The 19,192-nt window shown below is 34.9% G+C and overlaps 1 protein-coding gene and 1 pseudogene across 1 annotated transcript in view; one reads left to right on the forward strand and one right to left on the reverse strand.

Annotated features, from left to right (window-relative positions):
* Positions 1 to 5,918, forward strand: part of LOC107062005 (IAA-alanine resistance protein 1-like) — an 8,246-nt gene extending 2,328 nt beyond the window's left edge. Inside the window, exons 2-3 of the mRNA XM_015312149.1 lie at positions 4,640 to 4,741; positions 5,306 to 5,918. Of these exons, the coding sequence (XP_015167635.1) occupies positions 4,640 to 4,741; positions 5,306 to 5,415 (212 nt within the window). The 3' untranslated portion in view covers positions 5,416 to 5,918. The remainder of the gene's footprint in view (positions 1 to 4,639; positions 4,742 to 5,305) is intronic.
* Positions 5,919 to 6,127: 209 nt separating this feature from the next.
* Positions 6,128 to 19,192, reverse strand: part of LOC102597440 (zeatin O-glucosyltransferase-like) — a 14,060-nt pseudogene continuing 995 nt past the window's right edge.

A 19,192-nucleotide genomic window follows, 5' to 3' on the forward strand; every position in this document is an offset into this window, starting at 1 on the left:
TTACACATTATGGAGTCGCGCAATGGAGATTGCTCTGCTTGGACGAAACAAATTGGGATTCATTGATGGCTCTGTTTTACGAAGTGATTTCGATGGACCTTTGAAGAAAATCTGGGATCGTTGCAATGCGATTGTGATCACCTGGCTTACTTGTAATGTGAGTAAAGACTTGCTCAGTGGTATTCTCTATTCTTCAAGTGCAAATCAGGTATGGCTTGATCTCAAGGAACGATTTGACAAAATCAATGGATCTAGGCTTTTCCAATTGCATAGAAACATCTTCACTCTCACACAAGGAACTTTGACTGTGTCTGCTTATTTTACTAAATTGAAGAGTCTATGGGATGAGTATGATTCGATTTTACCTCCACTTAGTTGTGACTGTCATAAAGCAAAGGATTATGTTGAACAAATGCAGTATCAGAAATTGCTCCAATTTCTAATGGGGCTGAATGACAGTTATTCACAGGCAAGAGGTCACATTCTGATGAAAGTCAAAAAGGAATTGCTGGTTCTATTCATGAGGAAATGGAGTCCTTAGCTATGTACTCTGGTAGAGCTACTGGGTCACCACAATTCAATAACAACAGGCAGTCATATCCTAGAAGGAATTTTCATTCCTTGTATTGTGATTTCTGCAACATGAAGGGGCATGTTAGAGCAGATTGTAATAAACTGAAGAAGTGTGATAATTGTAATGCAACTGGTCATGTGAAGGACAATTGCTATTTGCTTATTGGATATCCTGATAACTTCAAGGGTAAGAGGAAAGTCAATACAGTGATGGGAGATTGTACTAACACACAAAGACAGATGCAAAATGTGCAGGATCACATGGAATGGAAAGCACACACAGTCATCGGGGAGCAATCACAAGGAGGAGGTCAAGTCACACAAGAGCAATTACTGAAAATGATGAAAAACTCATCACCAACACAACTTAATCAGATCTTCAATGTATTGAATGAGAACAACAAGATAATAGAGAATTCTCAGAAAAGTGCTTGTATGGCAGGTAATCCCACTTCCACTTTCATTTCTTCCTTGAAATGGATTATAGACATTGGGGCTACTGATCATATGATTCATAATCACAATCATTTACATTCTAAGACCATGGTGAGAAGCTTAGGAAAGGTGGAGTTACCTACAGGTGAATCAGCTATAGTGTCTCATATTGGAAGTCTGCAGATTAATGAGAATGATTTGGTCACAAATGTGTTGTGTATACCAACATTCAAGTTTAATCTCTTGTCTGTCTCTGAACTGACAAAAGAATTGAACTGTCGTGTTATTTTTTTTCCTACATACTGTGTGTTTCAGGACCTCTTGTCTGGGAAGGTCAAGGGGATTGGTGATGTAGAGGATGGATTGTATGTCCTAAACTGGAATGCAGATCAACAGCAGGCAAGGATTCAAACTATGTCTGCAATTAGAACAAATAATGGAGATCCAACACTTTGGCACAAGAGACTAGGACATGTTCCTATGGGAGTAATTAGGAAAATAAAAGAATTTAGTTGTAGTAGTTTTCACATTGATCAATGTCTTATCTGTCCACAAGCTAGGTAGACTAGAGGCTCATTTCCTGTGAGTCATACTATAGTAGATGAGATTTTTGACCTGATACATATGGATGTTTGGGGTCCCTAAAAGGTGACTACTTACAATGGGATGAAATACTTTCTCACTTTAGTTGATGATAAGTCTAGATGGACATGGACATTCTTACTGGCTTTAAAGTCTGATGTAATTGTTGTTTTGAGACAATTTTTGTTGATGATAAAGAACCAATTTGGGAAATGTGTCAAAGTTTTCAGGTTTGATAATGGAGGTGAATTTTTGAATTCCACTTGTCATGATCTGTTTGTTATGCATGGTATTATTCATCAAAGATCCTGTCCACATACTTCATAACAAAATGGAGTGGTGGAAAGGAAACATAGGCATTTGTTAGAAACTGCAAGGGCTACTAAATTCCAAGGATGTTTGCCTAATAGATTTTGGGGAGATTGTGTGGAAGCTGCCACTTATATCATCAACAGAAAGCCTTTGTCTGTGCTTGGAAATAAGTCCCCATATGAGCTTTTCTATCACAAGTCACCTTCTCTAGCTCACATTAGAGTCATTGGTTGCTTGACATTTGCTACGAATCTTAGAAGGAATGATAAATTTGCTCCTAAGGCCAAGAAAGCTGTGTTTTTGGGATATGCTGTAAATCAAAAAGGATACAAACTATTGGATATTGAGTCCAAACTTGTTTTTGTCAGCAGAGATGTTCTATTCTTTGAAGATATATTTCCTTTTCAAGCTACAGGGTTGGATGAGGCCAATGAGCTTGAACCTACTATGTTTACACATACAGATGATGGCCTTACACCATGTGTTGTCTTCAGGAATATGGTACAAACTGATCAGCATGGAGTTGATGATACTGCAGACCATGATTCATTTATCACTACTGCGCCCTCCATAGAAACACACACACATGCTAATTATTCTCAGAATCAGATAACCTCAGTACAACCTGCACCTACTCAGATTGATTCTCAGGATCAGAATCAAGTTCCATTAGTACAGTCTATTCCTAATCATATTGTTGTGACCAGAAGATCCAACAGGCCTGCTAAGCCTCCTATCTGGCATACAGACTACATATTGACAAAGAAGAAGACCACTTCTGGAGATTGCTCTCACTCCATTGCTAATGTAGTAGACTATCACAGCATCTCACCAGCTTATAGAAGTTAATTATGTGACCAAGTTCTCTCAGGAAAGGGAACCACTTTCATATAATGAGGCCCTACAGGATTCTAGATGGATTCAAGCTATGAAAGATGAGATACAAGCACTGGAAAATAATCACACATGGGAGATTGTTGAGTTGCCTGAGGACAAGAGGGTCATAGGATGTAAATGGGTATACAAAATAAAGTATAAGGCTGATGGTGAGGTTGATAGGTTCAAAGCTAGGCTGGTAGCCAAGGGTTACAATCAAAAGGAAGGGATGGAGTATCAAGAGACTTTCTCACCTGTAGTAAAAATGGGAACTGTCAGGGTTGTCATAAGTTTGGCTGCTGCACATCATTGGCAAATCCATCAGATGGATGTGTTCAATGCATTTCTTCAAGGAGATTTAAATGAAGAAGTATACATGGAGTTACCTCTGGGATTTGTTCACCAAGGGGAGAAGGGGACAGTGTGCAAGCTCATCAAGTCACTCTATGGACTCAAACAAACTAGCAGACAATGGAATATTAAACTAACTACAGCTCTAATTGATTTTGGTTTTCAGCAGAGTCACTATGACTACTCATTATTCACCAAGCATAAAGGACCGAGTTTAGTGATGGTGTTGATATATGTTGATGACTTGCTTGTTACAGGGAATGATCACAAGTTGATATTGGAAACAAAAGATATTCTCAAGGACAGGTTCAAGATTAAAGACTTGGGTGAATTGAGATATTTTTTGGGAATCGAATTTGCCAGAAATGAATCAGGGATCCTTATGCATCAAAGGAAATATTGTCTTGAGTTAATCTCAGACATGGGATTGTCTAACTCAAAGACAGTTGCAGCTCCTATTGAGCTGAATCAGAAGCTCACAACTACAGAGTTTGACTTACATTTTCCTACTGATAATGGAGATGATAGGGTGCTGGATGATCCTAGTGTGTATCAGAAATTGGTAGGAAGGTTGCTTTACCTAACAATAACAAGACCAGACATAGCCTTTGCAGTACAGCTCCTAAGCCAATTCATGCATAGCCCTAAAACATCTCATATGGAAGCAGCAATGAGGGTAGTAAGATATGTCAAACAAGCACCAGGGATGGGAATACTTATGACAGTCAATACAACTAACCAGTTAATTGCATACTGTGATGCAGATTGGGCTGCATGTCCAAACAACAGGAAATCAATCACTGGTTACATGGTTACATATGGAGGTTCTTTGGTCTCATGGAAGTCAAAAAAGCAGGATACAATTTCAAGAAGCTCAGCTGAATCTGAGTATAGGAGTTTGGCTTCAACAGTTGCAGAAATTATATGGCTGGTTGGTCTCTTTAAGGAGTTAGGGGTGGAACTAAAGTTGCCAGTGCCTATATATAGTGACAGCAAATCTGCCATACAGATTGCAGCCAATCCAGTTTTCCATGAACGAACCAAACACATAGACATCGACTGTCATTTCATAAGGGAAAAGGTACAACAGGGAATGGTTCAGCCTATGTATCTGAAGACAACAGAACAGCCTGCAGATTTATTCACTAAGGGACTCACTCATCTACAACACACATATTTGCTTACCAAGCTAGGAATGAAGAATGTTTTCCATACTCCTAGCTTGAGGTAGGATGTTGAGCAATTAGTTAAATGTACAGGTGTTGATTAGTTAGAAGTTAGTTAGAATAAATTAACAAATTGTGAGTCACTGTTAGTTAGTTAGTATCAGTTCTTTCCCTTCTGTATAAATAGATAGCTTGTAACAGATTTCATTCATTCAATATAATTTTCCTCTTTCACTTTCACTGATCTTAACACATATATGGTGTATATCTTCTAAACCCAAGTATTGTTGCCTTTAACTATTTGTGCCATTGAATAATTTTACCAAACAGATTACTTCTTTTAGGTGGTGGACAATCCCACTCACATGATGACCATCTTCATGATCACTCTGGTCATTCACACGCCCATTCATTGGAGGATCTTTCTGTTGGATTGTCCATTTTGGGTAGATTCTGCTTTTAAATTTCATCATTCATTTTGTGAAATTTGTATGTTTAGTTTTGCATGAAACATACTGGGGAGGTTTTGCTCCATTATCACAAAATAGGAAATATCAGAATTTGTAGCATTCAAATATTCCAAAGGAAGAAAACGCTTATTTATGATTTAAAATATCATGTTCTGCCTTTTAATTTGCCAGATGTTCTCCAGTGTGAGCTTCATGGTGCTGACTGAGGATGACATGACAGCAAATGTAAAAGGATATGAGCATCCAACCTAAAACTCTAAGGCAATGTGTAGAGAGCTCAAGATCTTTATAAACCCCTTTTGGAAATCCTTACATCATCTGTGGAACAATATTTTAACTCGAAAGTTGTCATCATTTTGCAGGGTGGTGTCTTTTATAATTTTTTAGGGCAGGGCTTGAATTCTTATCTTCAACTTAACTTCCTTTTACTGTATTTTAATTCTTCGGATAACTCTTATTTTTACTCCTTAACTTTTGTTGAACTTAAAATCATCTTCTAAGTTAACTGCTGAATGTTTCATTATACTTTTGTTTTGGCAGCTGGAATAGTGCTCTTTCTTATTGTTGAGAAGCTTGTGAGGTATGTTGAAGATTTTTCTGGAGGAGTCATGGTCACCACCATCATCATCATATGCACTACACAAAATTGAAGGATAATAATGATGCTGATGAGAATCTCCAGGAACTGTCTCAGGAGAAGGATGGAATTTTATCAGAAAAGGCAGCTGGAGTGGATGGAGTGTCTGCTGACTCTCCCAATGGGGATAAACCAAATGGAGGAGCTATTCTACGGAAGGTAGAATCAATACATGCCCCATAATTTGCTGTTCCATATTTTGCCATGCTGAGATTCAGTAAAGTGTTTTTCTTGTCAGGATTACTAAAACAAATACTGGAAAATAATAATTTCATTCAGAATTTAGAGGGTCCTGTAAACCTTTCCTTCAGCATAACATGCTGTGAGGCACCAACCAAAACACAAATAACTACTTTGTCAAGATAAGGTTTCTTAATGTAATTGCTGTCAAATTGTTTCTTTCCACTTTTCATACTTGACTTGAACTAAATGCAATCATGTGATACAATATTGTACATTAATAAGCAATTGCAGTTTATGTTTAAGTAATCAATTTGAAAAACACTTTTGCCAATATTAGAGCACTTTTTTTAGCTTCTGCTACTACTCGTAAGCACTATTTTTTTCCTAAAAGCTTGTCCAAACACCTCAACTTTCTAAAATAAACAATTTTTGAAAAAAAAAAATATATATATAGTTGTTATTTCTATCGTCTCATATGCTAACTAAAAGAAATATAGTCTGAGCCAAGAAGCTGATAAAAAATTTCAGATACAGAACATTCAAAGATCAAAGAAATATAAGGTAGCATATATATATGTTAGTCTGAGCCAAGAAGCTGATAAATAACAAGTTAAAAGAAAATAGTAAAGTAACCAAACTGCTTGAAAAGTGAAATTCAAAGTAGAAAGAGCTAGAAAGAAACCAAGTCTATCTTGTGATATGCGCGATGAAAGAATCCAACTCTATTTGAGAAGCACCCCCTTTCTCTGTGGATTGTCTTACAGCTTCTCCCAATTCTTCTGCTCTTTTTCTAATCAGGTCACCTTCTTCTGATGCCATCAACTTCCTCACGACATTCTTAATAGTGGATGCACTTACTACCTCCTCGCGTTTCCCCAAATCTCTAACAAGCAGGCCTATTTTCAATATTTCCGTCACCAAGAAACCATTTATTGGTTGATCAGTGTGTATAGGCCAAGCAGCTATAGACACTCCCATAGTAATACTCTCTAAGCAAGAGTTCCAATCACAATGACTCATGAACCCGCCTGTAGACGAATGAGCCAAGATTTCTGATTGTGGTGTCCATTCTCTTACCACTAACCCGACCTCTTTTACTCTTTCCTCAAATCCTTCAGGCAACTCAACTTTTCCAGCTTCCCCTTAAAAGATATCTCCTCTATCGGCATCTCTCAGCACCCATATAAACCTCTGTTTACTCTGCTCTAATCCCATCGCGAGCTTCTTGATTTGTCTATCAGAAAATGAAGTTATTGCTCCAAAAGATACAAAAAGAACTGATCTTGGAGGTTGTTTGTTCAGCCAATCCAAACATATATTCTCCCTATTCGACATATAATCGAGTTTAGTAGGCAGAATAGGTCCAATTGCCCATTGTTTCTTGTTCAGACTAATTTCTGCTTGTTCCATCAAATCAATATACTTGCTTTCAATTACTTTACTTGTATTATGGATATCACCTGATCTAATATCCATATATGGATGTTGAGAATCTGACAAGTCCATAGCTTCATCTGTTGTAACTCCTTCAAGGGAATATAGCTTTGTAAGCAATTCTTCTTCATGTTGGACAGAAATCTTTAAAAATAAGCACATCATAATGTAGCATGAGAAAACTGAAATGCAGTTAAATATATAGGATTCAACATTGGGCAAAGAAGAAACATCTTGTACATTGTAAGACATCATAGGATCATGAACAACGATGACTCATCTTACTTTTGATGAAATATCGCGTATGAAAGAAGCAATGGGATCGTGAAGAAGCATAGAAGCATCCCATATTGTCTCAAAGGCAATTAGTTCAGGATTTGGAAGGTCATGGAAGTGAATTTTGGCTATGTTTGAAGGATTTAACGCGTTAGCTCGAATCCTGGCTTGATGATTATGTGTTGCCAATCCAACATAGTAGACAGGAAGACCATAGGAGGAGATTAAACATGAAAGTTGGAGAAGTTGGTTGAGATGACCTTGAGCTGGAAATGGTACCATAACTATAGCTACTTCATCTTGTTTCAGTTTGCTAAATTCATGGTTTTCTACTTGTGTCATGGTAGAAGCAGGGAGGTAACAACTTTGAAGTTTATTCAATCTTTTATAGAAGATGTTGTTGAAGTGAGTGTGTATATATATACTAGTGGTTGAAGGAGTCGTAAAATTCTATGAGGTTAGTGTGTTCAAGTCCTACCAGCTTCATAATTATACTCATTTTTTTTAACTACAATCGTTGACACCCTTAATAACAATTCTGGTCTGCTGCTGTGTGTATGTATGTAAGAGACTAGGGGTCGTTTGGTAGAGTGTATTAGGAAATATAACGCATGCATTAGGTGTGTGTATTAGTAATACCTTGTTTGGTACACTTTTTTATGTCATGTATAACTAATGCAAGCATTAGTTATACACTATATTGTGTATTACTAATACCAAGAAATTCTAGGTATTAGTAATACATAGCATTTTAACACTTGCATTATATTATATAATTACAAAAGTACCCTCAAAGCCTTTTAAAAAAACATTTTCCATAGTACTTGTTTCAGAAACCTTTCACCTCTCTGTACTTTGTCAATGGAAATTCAAGAGTAGGTTTCTTCTTCCTTTTGCTCAATCGAACATTGTTTGCTCATCTTTACAAGGTTAGTACTCTTATCTTTCATTAAAATCTATATTTTTCAACATCTCTTTCACAATTTAAGATGAAATTTAGGTTTAGCTTGTTTTTTTAATATGCTTTGAGCTCATCTATTCCACTCTTTATATGGTCGAAAATTAGGAATTTATGCACATAGATACTTATTTAAAAGCTTTATATGTATTCATTCTTATTTTTATGGCAAATATAGGTGTTATTATGGATCTTCAACCATTATCATGTATTGAATATATTATTCTTGTGGAGATATTGTTTCAGCAAGTTCTTGTTCTCCTTATTTGTCTTTTCATGGCTAGTCATGGTTAGGTATTGAATATAATATATTATTCTTGTGGAGATATTGTTTCAGCAAGTTCTTGTTCTCCTTATTTGTCTTTTCATGGCTAGTCATGGTCATTCTCTAAGAAGACGATGTCGAAACAGACGTGAGGTTAGGTATCGTATGAGTGTTCGAGTTCCGAAAATCATTTCTCACTTACACTATATCATAAATGATAATGGTAGTGTATGTATCGATAAGTTAAGAATGGATAGAAATGCCTTTCACACTTTAGTTCTCTTAACTAAGGATATTGGAGGTCTGACTAATAGTAAAAGTATGTCAAGCAACGGAAAATTAGCAATGTTTTTAAATATCTTGGCTCACCATGAGAAAAATAGATCAATCAAGGTTGATTATATTAGATCGGGATGGAGCGTAAGTCAGGCTTTCAATGAATGCTTGAGTGCTATTCTCAAACTAACTCCATTGCTACTTGTTAATCCTAAACCAGTACTTGAGGATGAGATTGAAGATCGATGGAAATGGTTTGAGGTAGGTGAAATTGTCATTTATCATCTTTTAACTTGTATACAAAATATGCAGTTTTAACAGTTTTAGAAAAATATTATATATTTTGAGATAACACTATAATTTATCTTAAAGGGTTGTTTAGGTGCACTAGACGGTACTTACATTCCCATTAGAGTTCCAATCCAACACAAACCAAGATATAGAACAAGAAAAGGAGAGATAGCAACTAATGTTTTGGGAGTTTGTGATAGAAATCTCAATTTTACTTATGTGTTACCTGGATAGGAAGGTTCAGCTGCCGATGGTCGTGTATTACGAGATGCTATAGTACGAAGGAATGGTTTGTAAATTCATGAGGGTAGGCCTTATATATGCTTTCAAGTTACATCATAGAAAGAATGGTACTAGTAACTAAATTATATGTTTATATTATAGGTAACCATTATTTTTGTGACGGAGGATATACGAATGGAAAAGGATTTCTTTCACCTTATCGAGGTTATAGATATTGGTTAAAGGATTGGCGAGGCGATAATCCATCGCCTCGATGTAAAGAAGAGCTTTTCAACATGAGGCATGCTAGAGCTCGTAATGTAATTGAAAGGGCATTTGGTTTGTTGAAAGGACGTTGGGGAATTCTTAGAAGTTCTTCATGGTACTCGGTTAAGGTTCATAACAGGATCATTAGTGCTTGCTGCTTGATTCATAATTTCATTCGTAGAGAGATGGAAGTGGATCCCTTAGACATTGATATAGAAGAACAAATGGAGTATCAACACGAGAATATTGATGTTGTTGAATCGTCGGAGGAGTGGACCACTTGGAGGGATGAGCTGGCTCAATCAATGTGGAATGCAAGATTTAACAATTGACATATTGCTACTTGTTAGCTATAGAACCTTTTTGGACTTCATTTGCTCTTTAGAACTGGCCTAGTATAAATTGTTTAACTGCCAGAAACTTTGGATTCCAGAAGAAGAACAAACTCTTTTAGATGGGCTTAAAGAGTTATGTGCTAATGGTTGGAGAGGTGATAATGGAACCTTTAGACCAGGACACTTGATGGAGTTAGAACGTTATATACACAAATATCATCCTACAAGTGGATTGAAAGGTGAACCACACATCAAAAATAAAATGAGATATTGGAAAAGATGCTATGGAAGTATAGCTTTGTTGAAGACTCGAAGTGGTTTGGGATTTCAATATAGTGATGGAACTATAATAGTTGACGATCCAAAACATTGGATTGACTTTATAAAGGTAATTAATATATTTTTGTTATTTCATATGGTACTTTCCTTATTAGTTCCTTTAATTATTCATAGTTGATGTGCCTTTAAACTAGTGATCAAGTAAATTGTTATCATCACATATACAGTAGCATCTAGCCTCTCTTTAGATCTTTTTACAATTAATTAATATCATATTGTTCTATTTTATTTTTTAATTTTCTAGATTGATCCACAAGCCAAGAAAATGAATACTAAGAAATGGGCCATTATTTGAGGATTGGGAAGAAATCTTTGGTAAGGATAGAGCAACATGAGAGTTCGCTGAAGGGCCGCTAGATGCTACTGAAGAAATTCAAAAGAGTCAAGCTCCACAACATTCTAATGACATGAGTTTGGGATTTCCTATTGATGTTGATCTTGATGTTGATCTTGATGATGAAGAAGAAGAAGAAGAAGAAGAAGAAGAAGCTTACCATAGCTCTAAAGTTGGTACTGAAGAAGCTGAAAATGCCACTGGACAAGGTGGATTTGCTACAACTGAAGATTTCACCGAACCTAGTTCATTTACTGGAGCTGAAAATGTCACTGGACCTAGCGTGGATTTGCTACAGCTGAAGATTTCACCGAACCTACTTCATTTACTGGAGCTGAAAATGTCACTGGACCTAGCGTATTTAATGAAGGAGAAAATGTTGCTGGTTCTGAAAATGAACATGCTGGATCCCGAAAAAGTCATAAACAAGGTGAGTATTCCAAAAGATCATCTTCTAATGTTAACGAGAAAGAGAAAAACACGAAAAGGAAAAAAATAGTAGAGGATGATAGTGAAACATTTCTTAAGGGTATAATGGAAGTTATGAAAAACTTTACTGAAAGTCAAGACAAAAGAATTGGTTCCTTGATTGAAAAGATGGGGCATCGTGATCGATCTAATGTTCATGGTCAAGTTTATTCTATCCTTGAATCCCCTGTATTTGAGTTGTACACCACAGAGCAACGTATAAAAGCTGCAATGATTCTTTGTAAAGACGACAAAAAGATGGAATTATTTTTACGTATGGGTGAACATTGATCGTCATACAATGATGTGGATGGTTGTCCATGATAAACTTTGAAGTACGGTGAACTTGTGATATAAGTGGCTACACTAGTTTAGTAATTTTTGACATCTCTGATTATTAATGTACGCATGAGCATGTTAAATCTTTTTGTGTAACTAAGTTTTATCAAAATATCTCAACTCTTGTGTCAATGCTAAGTGCAGATGTAATTATATAGTTGTCGTTACAGCTCTTCAAATTCTCGTGTAGCCATTTAATTTTGAGATTCTGAAATGCAATTATATAGCTGTTATGACAGTTCTTTAATCTGTCTTGTATTTCTCTGTCTGGTCTCTGTTTTTCTTTGTTAATTTCTCTATGAGTTGATGGTTCATAGTTGTTGTGATGCTCACGTGTAATTAGTGAAATTGTAAGAGGAAAAACAGAATCAGGAGGCTGAATAGAAGAAAAAAGGTGTATGTATGAGATCTAGAGAACAACTAGTTTCTGTTATATGACAAATTGTTTGTGTCAAAATGAAACTGGTTCAAACAGCCGATGATGGATATAGAGGATTCATATAGCCTATCACACTAGTTTGGTATTGAGATCCAGCTGATCATTGATTGGTTGATCCTCTTTTGTTTTTTTCTGTTTTGGGGGAAGGGAGTTACGAGCTCTCTCTTCTCGCCACCTCCTTTCTAAATTTAAGCAAAAGGAGTAAATGATTCTGGCATTATGGACTTGGGAGTGAATTCAGATGTATTTTTTGAAACTAAAGAAATGAGTGAGTGTGTGGCTGTGTTATGTGTGTGTGACGTAGTTGCACTTGTTGGAAAAAGGTTTATAAGTGCAGCTGAGAGTACAGACTTTGGGCCATACATAAAACTATTGTGCATTAATAATGCTCACCAGATGGCTTCTAAAATTGATGTACCAAAATTTACTAGTCAATTCAGGCCAATATCTTGCTGTAATGTGATCTACAAGTGTATTTCCAAACTAATATGCAGTAGAAGTCAAGTGTATTCTTAGTTGGGGTGGATGAAGATGCAAAAAATCAGATTCTAGCAAGAACTGGTTTTTCAGTTGTTGAATTCCCTATTAAATATCTTGGTCTTCCTCTATCTCCTAAGAAGTGGACGAAAATAGAATATTGGTCCCTGATTGCCAAAATTACGCAGAGGATTAAAGTTACATACTCTAAACAACTTTCATATGCTGGTAGACTACAAGTGATCAATGCAGTCCTATTCTCCATACATAGCTTCTGGGGGGCAGTATTCATCCTCCCCCAAAGTGTACTTAAAGAAATTGATAAGATATGCAGGACCTATTTGTGGGGAAATTCTGATGAAACAAAGAAGAAGGTAGCTTTGGTATCTTGGGAGAAGGTGTGTTATCCAAAAAACAAGGTGGTCTAAATATCAAGGGCAGTAGCAGCTGGAACATTGCATCAGTGGGACAGTTAGTGTGGCAGATTGTAATGAATAAGGAAACCTTGTGGGTAAAATGGGTACATGGAATTTATCTTAGAGAGGAAACCGTGATTGGAGTCACAGGGCACCTATTGATAGTAATTGGTATTGGAGGAAGCTTAATGCAATAAAGGAACAGATGCATGGCTGGTATAGCCAGGGTAGATATATTCTGACATCAAATGGTACCTATTCTATCACAAGAAGCTATTTAGCAATCATAGGACATAGACCACAAATGAGAATCACAGATTTAGTGTGGACTGCAGTGGCTATTCCAAAGCATAGATTTATGGTGTGGTTAGCTATACAAGGGAGATTACTCACATAGGAACGTAAACAGAAATTGCACATCCAGGTTGATGACTCTGATTGCTGCCTTTGTGAGGAAAAGGTAATGGAGACTAATGTGCATTTATTTGAGACATGTAAATGGATAAAAGATGTATGGCAGGGGATAACACAGTGGACAGGCATAACAACGACAAACAATGGGATTAAACAGGTTTTGGAGAGAACAAAAAGATATTTTTATATTGGAAACAGTTTCAGAAAGAGACATTTGCAGCTATATGTGGGGCTATTCTCTACCACACATGGCGTGCAAGAAACTGGAAAAAGTTTAAAGGGAAGCATGTACATACAGATGAGGCAGTAGCTCAGATAAAAAAAGTGATTATAGAGAGAGTACAGTTCTTCAGTAGTTCAAGGAAAGCACAAAAATGTAAACAGTTTATTCGATTACTTAGTAGTTAGTTTTCTTGTTTGTTGGAGGCCTAGTTTTTATATCAGAAATGGGTGCTCTTTATTTGTATTGGTATTTTGTGGTAATGGTAATATTTTACATTGGTTACCAAAAAAAATAATTGACCTCATTGATGAAATTCATTTTGGAAATCTACTAATAATGGAGCTGGCATCTTCTTCTTCTTCTTTTTTTTTAATCTTATTTCAATATAGTAACAACTATTTAATTTTATATTTAGAAAAAAAAAGAATAGGAGTAAATAATGTTTTAGCAAAGAACCTTGTTGCAAAGGAAGTGTACAAAGAAATAAAGTGTGAAGGTATTTTTGTAAACATACATTTTTTTAATAGACATTATGCAAGATTTGTTATTTCTAATACATCAAACCAAACAGTGTATAAGAAATAATGCAGACATAACTAATGCAAGCATTACTAGTACTCCCTTTGTCCAGGCATTTTTCGTTTTTCAAGAGTCAAACAGTTTACGTTTGACCAAAAATTTGCTCGTGAAATCTTCAATTTTTTTTTGTATATTTGTAAACTATGTAAAAAGTATTATAAGTAACAATAATGGACAATTCAAAAATTGTCACAAAACGAAAGGAGTATTATTTTTGAATTATTGGATCTAGGTTATACAACATACTCCGTACTACTACAAAGATTTGGAGACGTGGCAAAAAAAAATATGTAGTGCACATGTTTTGGAGTTTTGCATGAATGTTCACATGAAAAGACTAAAAGCTTATTTTAGCAAAATATCTCATTTAAAAAGTTGATTGACTTATTTGTCCTTTTTAAGTTCAAAATTTTCCTCCATATGAAAAATTACTACAAGATATAAATGTAATTTTATATTACGATTAAATAAAACATTTTTCTATTAGGACTAAATTCATTGCAGAATACATATTATCCTACTAATAATAGGATCATAACATTAAATCTATTTCAAGCAATTAAAAATAGGAAATTGTTATCCGTTTAATATTTTTTTCAATCAATTTTCAGGCACCTCATTGATAAATTGCTACAAGTTTTAATATTTATTTCAATCAGCACGTCATATATAATCTGGTGGCACGTCAATTCTACTTTATTATTATTTGGATTTGCATAAAGCTGTCTGTGGGGACATTGTCATATGGACTAGTAAGGCTGACACATTCTAATTTTGTTTTATTTTATTTTTATTATTAGTATTAAAATTGATATAGAAACGCGCAATCTCTATGTTAAATCAAAATAATTATGAATAAGAAAATATTGCTAAAAAAGAAAACCAGACAATTAATACGAAAATCAACACACAAGAATAAAAATTGTAACAACGACATATGGTAACAAATATCGAAGAGCAAGACACTACATGAATAACACTAATACTACTACATACATGCATGGTGCTTTGGACTATCACCAAGCCTAATCTCATGTTGAAAATTAAGTGCAAAAATGTCAACTGAAATTTTACTCAGTTAATTAATAATCTCTCTAAGATAATAATTTTCTCTGATCTAGACTTGGGGCAATAGAAAAAATCACTTATTTCGATAAGATAATAAGATAATAAATTTTTCAGAAGATCCCTATATAAATATATGGTCCCATTAATATTATAAATTAATAATTCTTTAAAAGTACAAATATATCTAAGAAAATTCAGTGAAATATGATTCTATTTTGTTCTGTTTTTTGTTAACATTTAAATCTAGTTGAAGCTCATCTCTAACTTTTTTTATTGCATTCAAAAATTTTAGTGTTGTCTTTTCTAATTATACCATAAAATTGTAAAGAGTTCTAGATGCAAGTGTTTCCTTACGCGTAAACGGGTTGCAAAGATATTGTATCATCTTCAACTTTATCATCAACATTGTTTTTCCAATGATATCAATAATTTGTTCTAAGCTCTGGACCTCTAGACATGTAACGTTCATTTTATTGCAGTAACCGAGATCTTTAATCATGATCTCAAGTTCATGAATGTCGTTTTCACAAGTGGATTCATTCAAATTCTTTGAGATTTCATCCCTGAACAATTTTTTCGGTGTCGACACACTCTTTAAATTAATAAATGTTAATTTATCGATCAAATAGTATCTCTACAAAATAATAATATTGCATGGTCCCGCCTATATTAATTTAAAGAGATTTTATTGTACCTGCTAACATTTTACCCAATCTGCAATCTTTGTACTCTCTTACCTAAGGTCATATCCTTAGTCAGGGGAGTATCTATAGGGGGTGCCGTGGGTTCGTGTGAACTCACGCTCCCCTCTCTAGATCATATATAGTAGTGTTATTTTTTTTAAAAAAAATATTTAAATTTAACTGTGAGAAGCCATGTTCAAAGTATCATATATATAATACTACGATGATGAGTGGGTCACTACTAAAAAAACTGCCAAAAAAAGACGAAAAAAAGCGACGGGCTGCATCGTTTTTTTGGCCAAAAGCGACACAGTCAATCTCGTCGCTTTTTGGCTCGAAGCTTTTCCAAAAGCAATGGACTGCGTCGCCAAAAAGCGACAGACTGGGTCACTTTTCTTTTTTTTTTTTAATACTTTTTTATGCGATGTCGTCCGTCGCTTTTTTTATCTTTATTTTTTTTTTACTTTTAAAAAAGAGACGAAGTTCGTCGCTTTAATTAATTTTTAATTTTTTTAGAATCTTGAAAAGCGACGGACAATGAGACGCCGTCCGTCGCTTTTTTGGAAATAAAAATTTGAAAAATCCAAAAAAGCAAGGAACTAAAGGACCCTGTCCGTCGCTTTTCTGGTTTTTAAAAAAATAAAATCCAGAAAAGAGACGGACAAAACCACCCTGTCCGTCGCTTTTTCTGCAATTTTTTTGACAGCAGAAGCTGCCAGTTTTTGCTACCCACCTGCAAAAGCAATTCAATTCAGTTCAGCCCCAATCAAACATAAAACATTATAAAGAAGCTACACAAAATATAAAGGGGATAAGGGGTCTGAAAAATACCCCAACTTTGGTCGAATTTGATATTGTGATACTAAAGTTTCATGAGGACCTATTACCTCCCTAGACTATTTAATACCGTATTTTTTACCCCCTGAACTATTTAATCGTGTATTTTAAAGGTATACATGTGCTCACGTGGACACATTACTATTTATAATTTTGCATTATTTTTTATGTCGCAAAATTATAAATAGTAATGTGTCCACGTGAGCACATGTATACCTTTAAAATACACGATTAAATAGTTCAGGGGGTAAAAAATACGGTATTAAATAGTCTAGGGAGGTAATAGGTCCTCATGAAAGTTTAGTATCGCAACAACAAATTTGACCAAACTTGGGATATTTTTCAGACCCTTATTCCAAATATAAAACAACAAACTTAAATTAACATTCAAAAATATCTAAATCACAATTTAAAGACTTATAAAGTCTTTCAAAATTCGTTTCAAAATTACAAATAGTTCATAAAGACTATATTTTATCAATCTTTCTAAAGTTCAACCTAATAATTAGTTCATAAATTCTATAAATCAAGATTTCTAAAGTTCACAACCTAAAGTTTAAAATCCTACAATAATTCAAGATTTCTAAAGTTCACAACTTAAAGTTCTAAAATCCCACAATCCCCTTAATAACAATTCAGGGTTTGTTGTTGTGTGTATGTATGTAGAGACTAAGAGGATAGGCTACCAAACATAGTACTCCCTTTGTCCAGGCGTTTTTCGTTTTTCGAGAGTCAAACAATTTACGTTTGACTGGAAATTTGCTTGTGAAATCTTCAATTTTTTTGTATATTTGTAAACTACGTAAAAAGTACTATAAGTAACAATAATGGACAATTCAAAATAATTAAAAGATAAATAAAAAATTTACGATCAAAGATAGACTTGTTTGAATCTTGAAATTCGAAAAGTGTCACATAAATTAAGGAGTATTATTTTTGAATTATTGGATCTAGGTTATACAACGTACTACTACGAAGATTTGGAGACGTGGCAAAAAAAAATATGTGGTGCACATGTTTTGGAGTTTTGCATGAATGTTCAGATGAAAAGACTAAACGCTTATTTTAGCAAAATAAAAAGTTGATTGACTTATTTGTCCTTTTTAAGTTCAAAATTTTCCTCCATATGAAAAATTACTATAAGATATAAATGTAATATTTTATATTAGGATTAAATAAAACATTTTTCTATTAGGACTAAAATTAGGAGCCAGTGCTGCTGAAGACAATACTGCTGTAGATGCTGCAAATTGCTCTACCAATTCTACATCAACTGGAGAGTAACAGGCTAAACCACGTTCAAGCTTTGTCTTTGGTTATCTGAACCTCTTCTCCGATGGTGTTGTATGACTGCTACATAAGCCTTCATCTCTGTTTATGATTTCTCACAAACAACTAGACATATCTGGCTGGTGAACATTTAGATTGAGAGAATTTATGTTATGGTACAGCACAATTTTACTGATGGAATGGCTTTGGGAAGTGCATTCCTCCTTCATGGATCAGTTGGTGGGTGGTCAAGAACTTTGTTTCTTCTCGCACATGAGCTCCCTCAAGAGGTCTTGTATATTTCTTTCTAGTGTTAGACATCTTGCATATTTATATAAATCTACAGGAGGCAGGGGAAAAAATTTACTCCGTTTCAATTTATGTGACATGTTTTCTTTTTGGTCCATCTAATATGGAGGGAATTTCATAAATATGAGTGAAAGCATAAAATATTTTATAATCTACAATATAAAACAAGGCAAATGAGTAAATGAGAATTCCTTTGGTGGCAGTTCTCCTGTAGTGAGGAAACTATGAAATAAGTAGGCACACTATAATGTAATGAAATACAGCAGTGTACAATGTGCATCTTTGCGTATTCTCCTTCACCTTTGTGTTATGTTGTTTCATATTCATACTTATAAGTATGCACAGACACCTCAACTCATCAGTCGTCTCCTTTGTGTCAGTTGTACACTCCAACTTGCAAAATAATCAGCTAAACTCTTTCAAGATTTATAGTGTCACTTTAGCATCGGGTGTTCACGAGACACAATGGAGACAGGTTGAAGTATTTAGTTGTCAATTGAGGTGTTTAGATGTATACTCTCAAAGTCAAGTTTGAGTATCTGTTTATGTATTATGCTTAACAGAAAACATTTCCCTGTTAGAACCAGATTAAGTTGTGCTCTTCAGTAAGAGAAATACAAAGAAATCATCTCACTGAGCCATAAAAAATTTCAGATACAGAACATTCAAAGATCAAAGATATATAAGGTAGCATATATTAGTCTGAGCCAAGAAGCTGATAAAAAAGCAAGTTAAAAGAAAATAGTAAAGTAACCAAACTGCTTGAAAAGTGAAATTCAAAGAAGAAAGAGCTAGAAAGAAACCAAGTCTATCTTGTGATATGCGCGATGAAAGAATCCAACTCTATTTGAGAAGCACCCCCTTTCTCTGTGGACTGTCTTACAGCTTCTCCCAATTCTTCTGCTCTTTTTCTTATCAGGCCACCTTCTTCTGATGCCATCAACTTCCTCACGACATTCTTAATAGTGGATGCACTTACTACCTCCTCGCGTTGCCCCCAATCTCTAACAAGCAGGCCTATTTTCAATATTTCCGTCACCAAGAAACCATTTATTGGTTGATCAGAGTGCATAGGCCAAGCAGCTATAG

The sequence above is a fragment of the Solanum tuberosum genome, unplaced genomic scaffold (assembly GCF_000226075.1).
Source record: "Solanum tuberosum cultivar DM 1-3 516 R44 unplaced genomic scaffold, SolTub_3.0 scf00189, whole genome shotgun sequence".
NCBI lineage: Eukaryota > Viridiplantae > Streptophyta > Magnoliopsida > Solanales > Solanaceae > Solanum > Solanum tuberosum.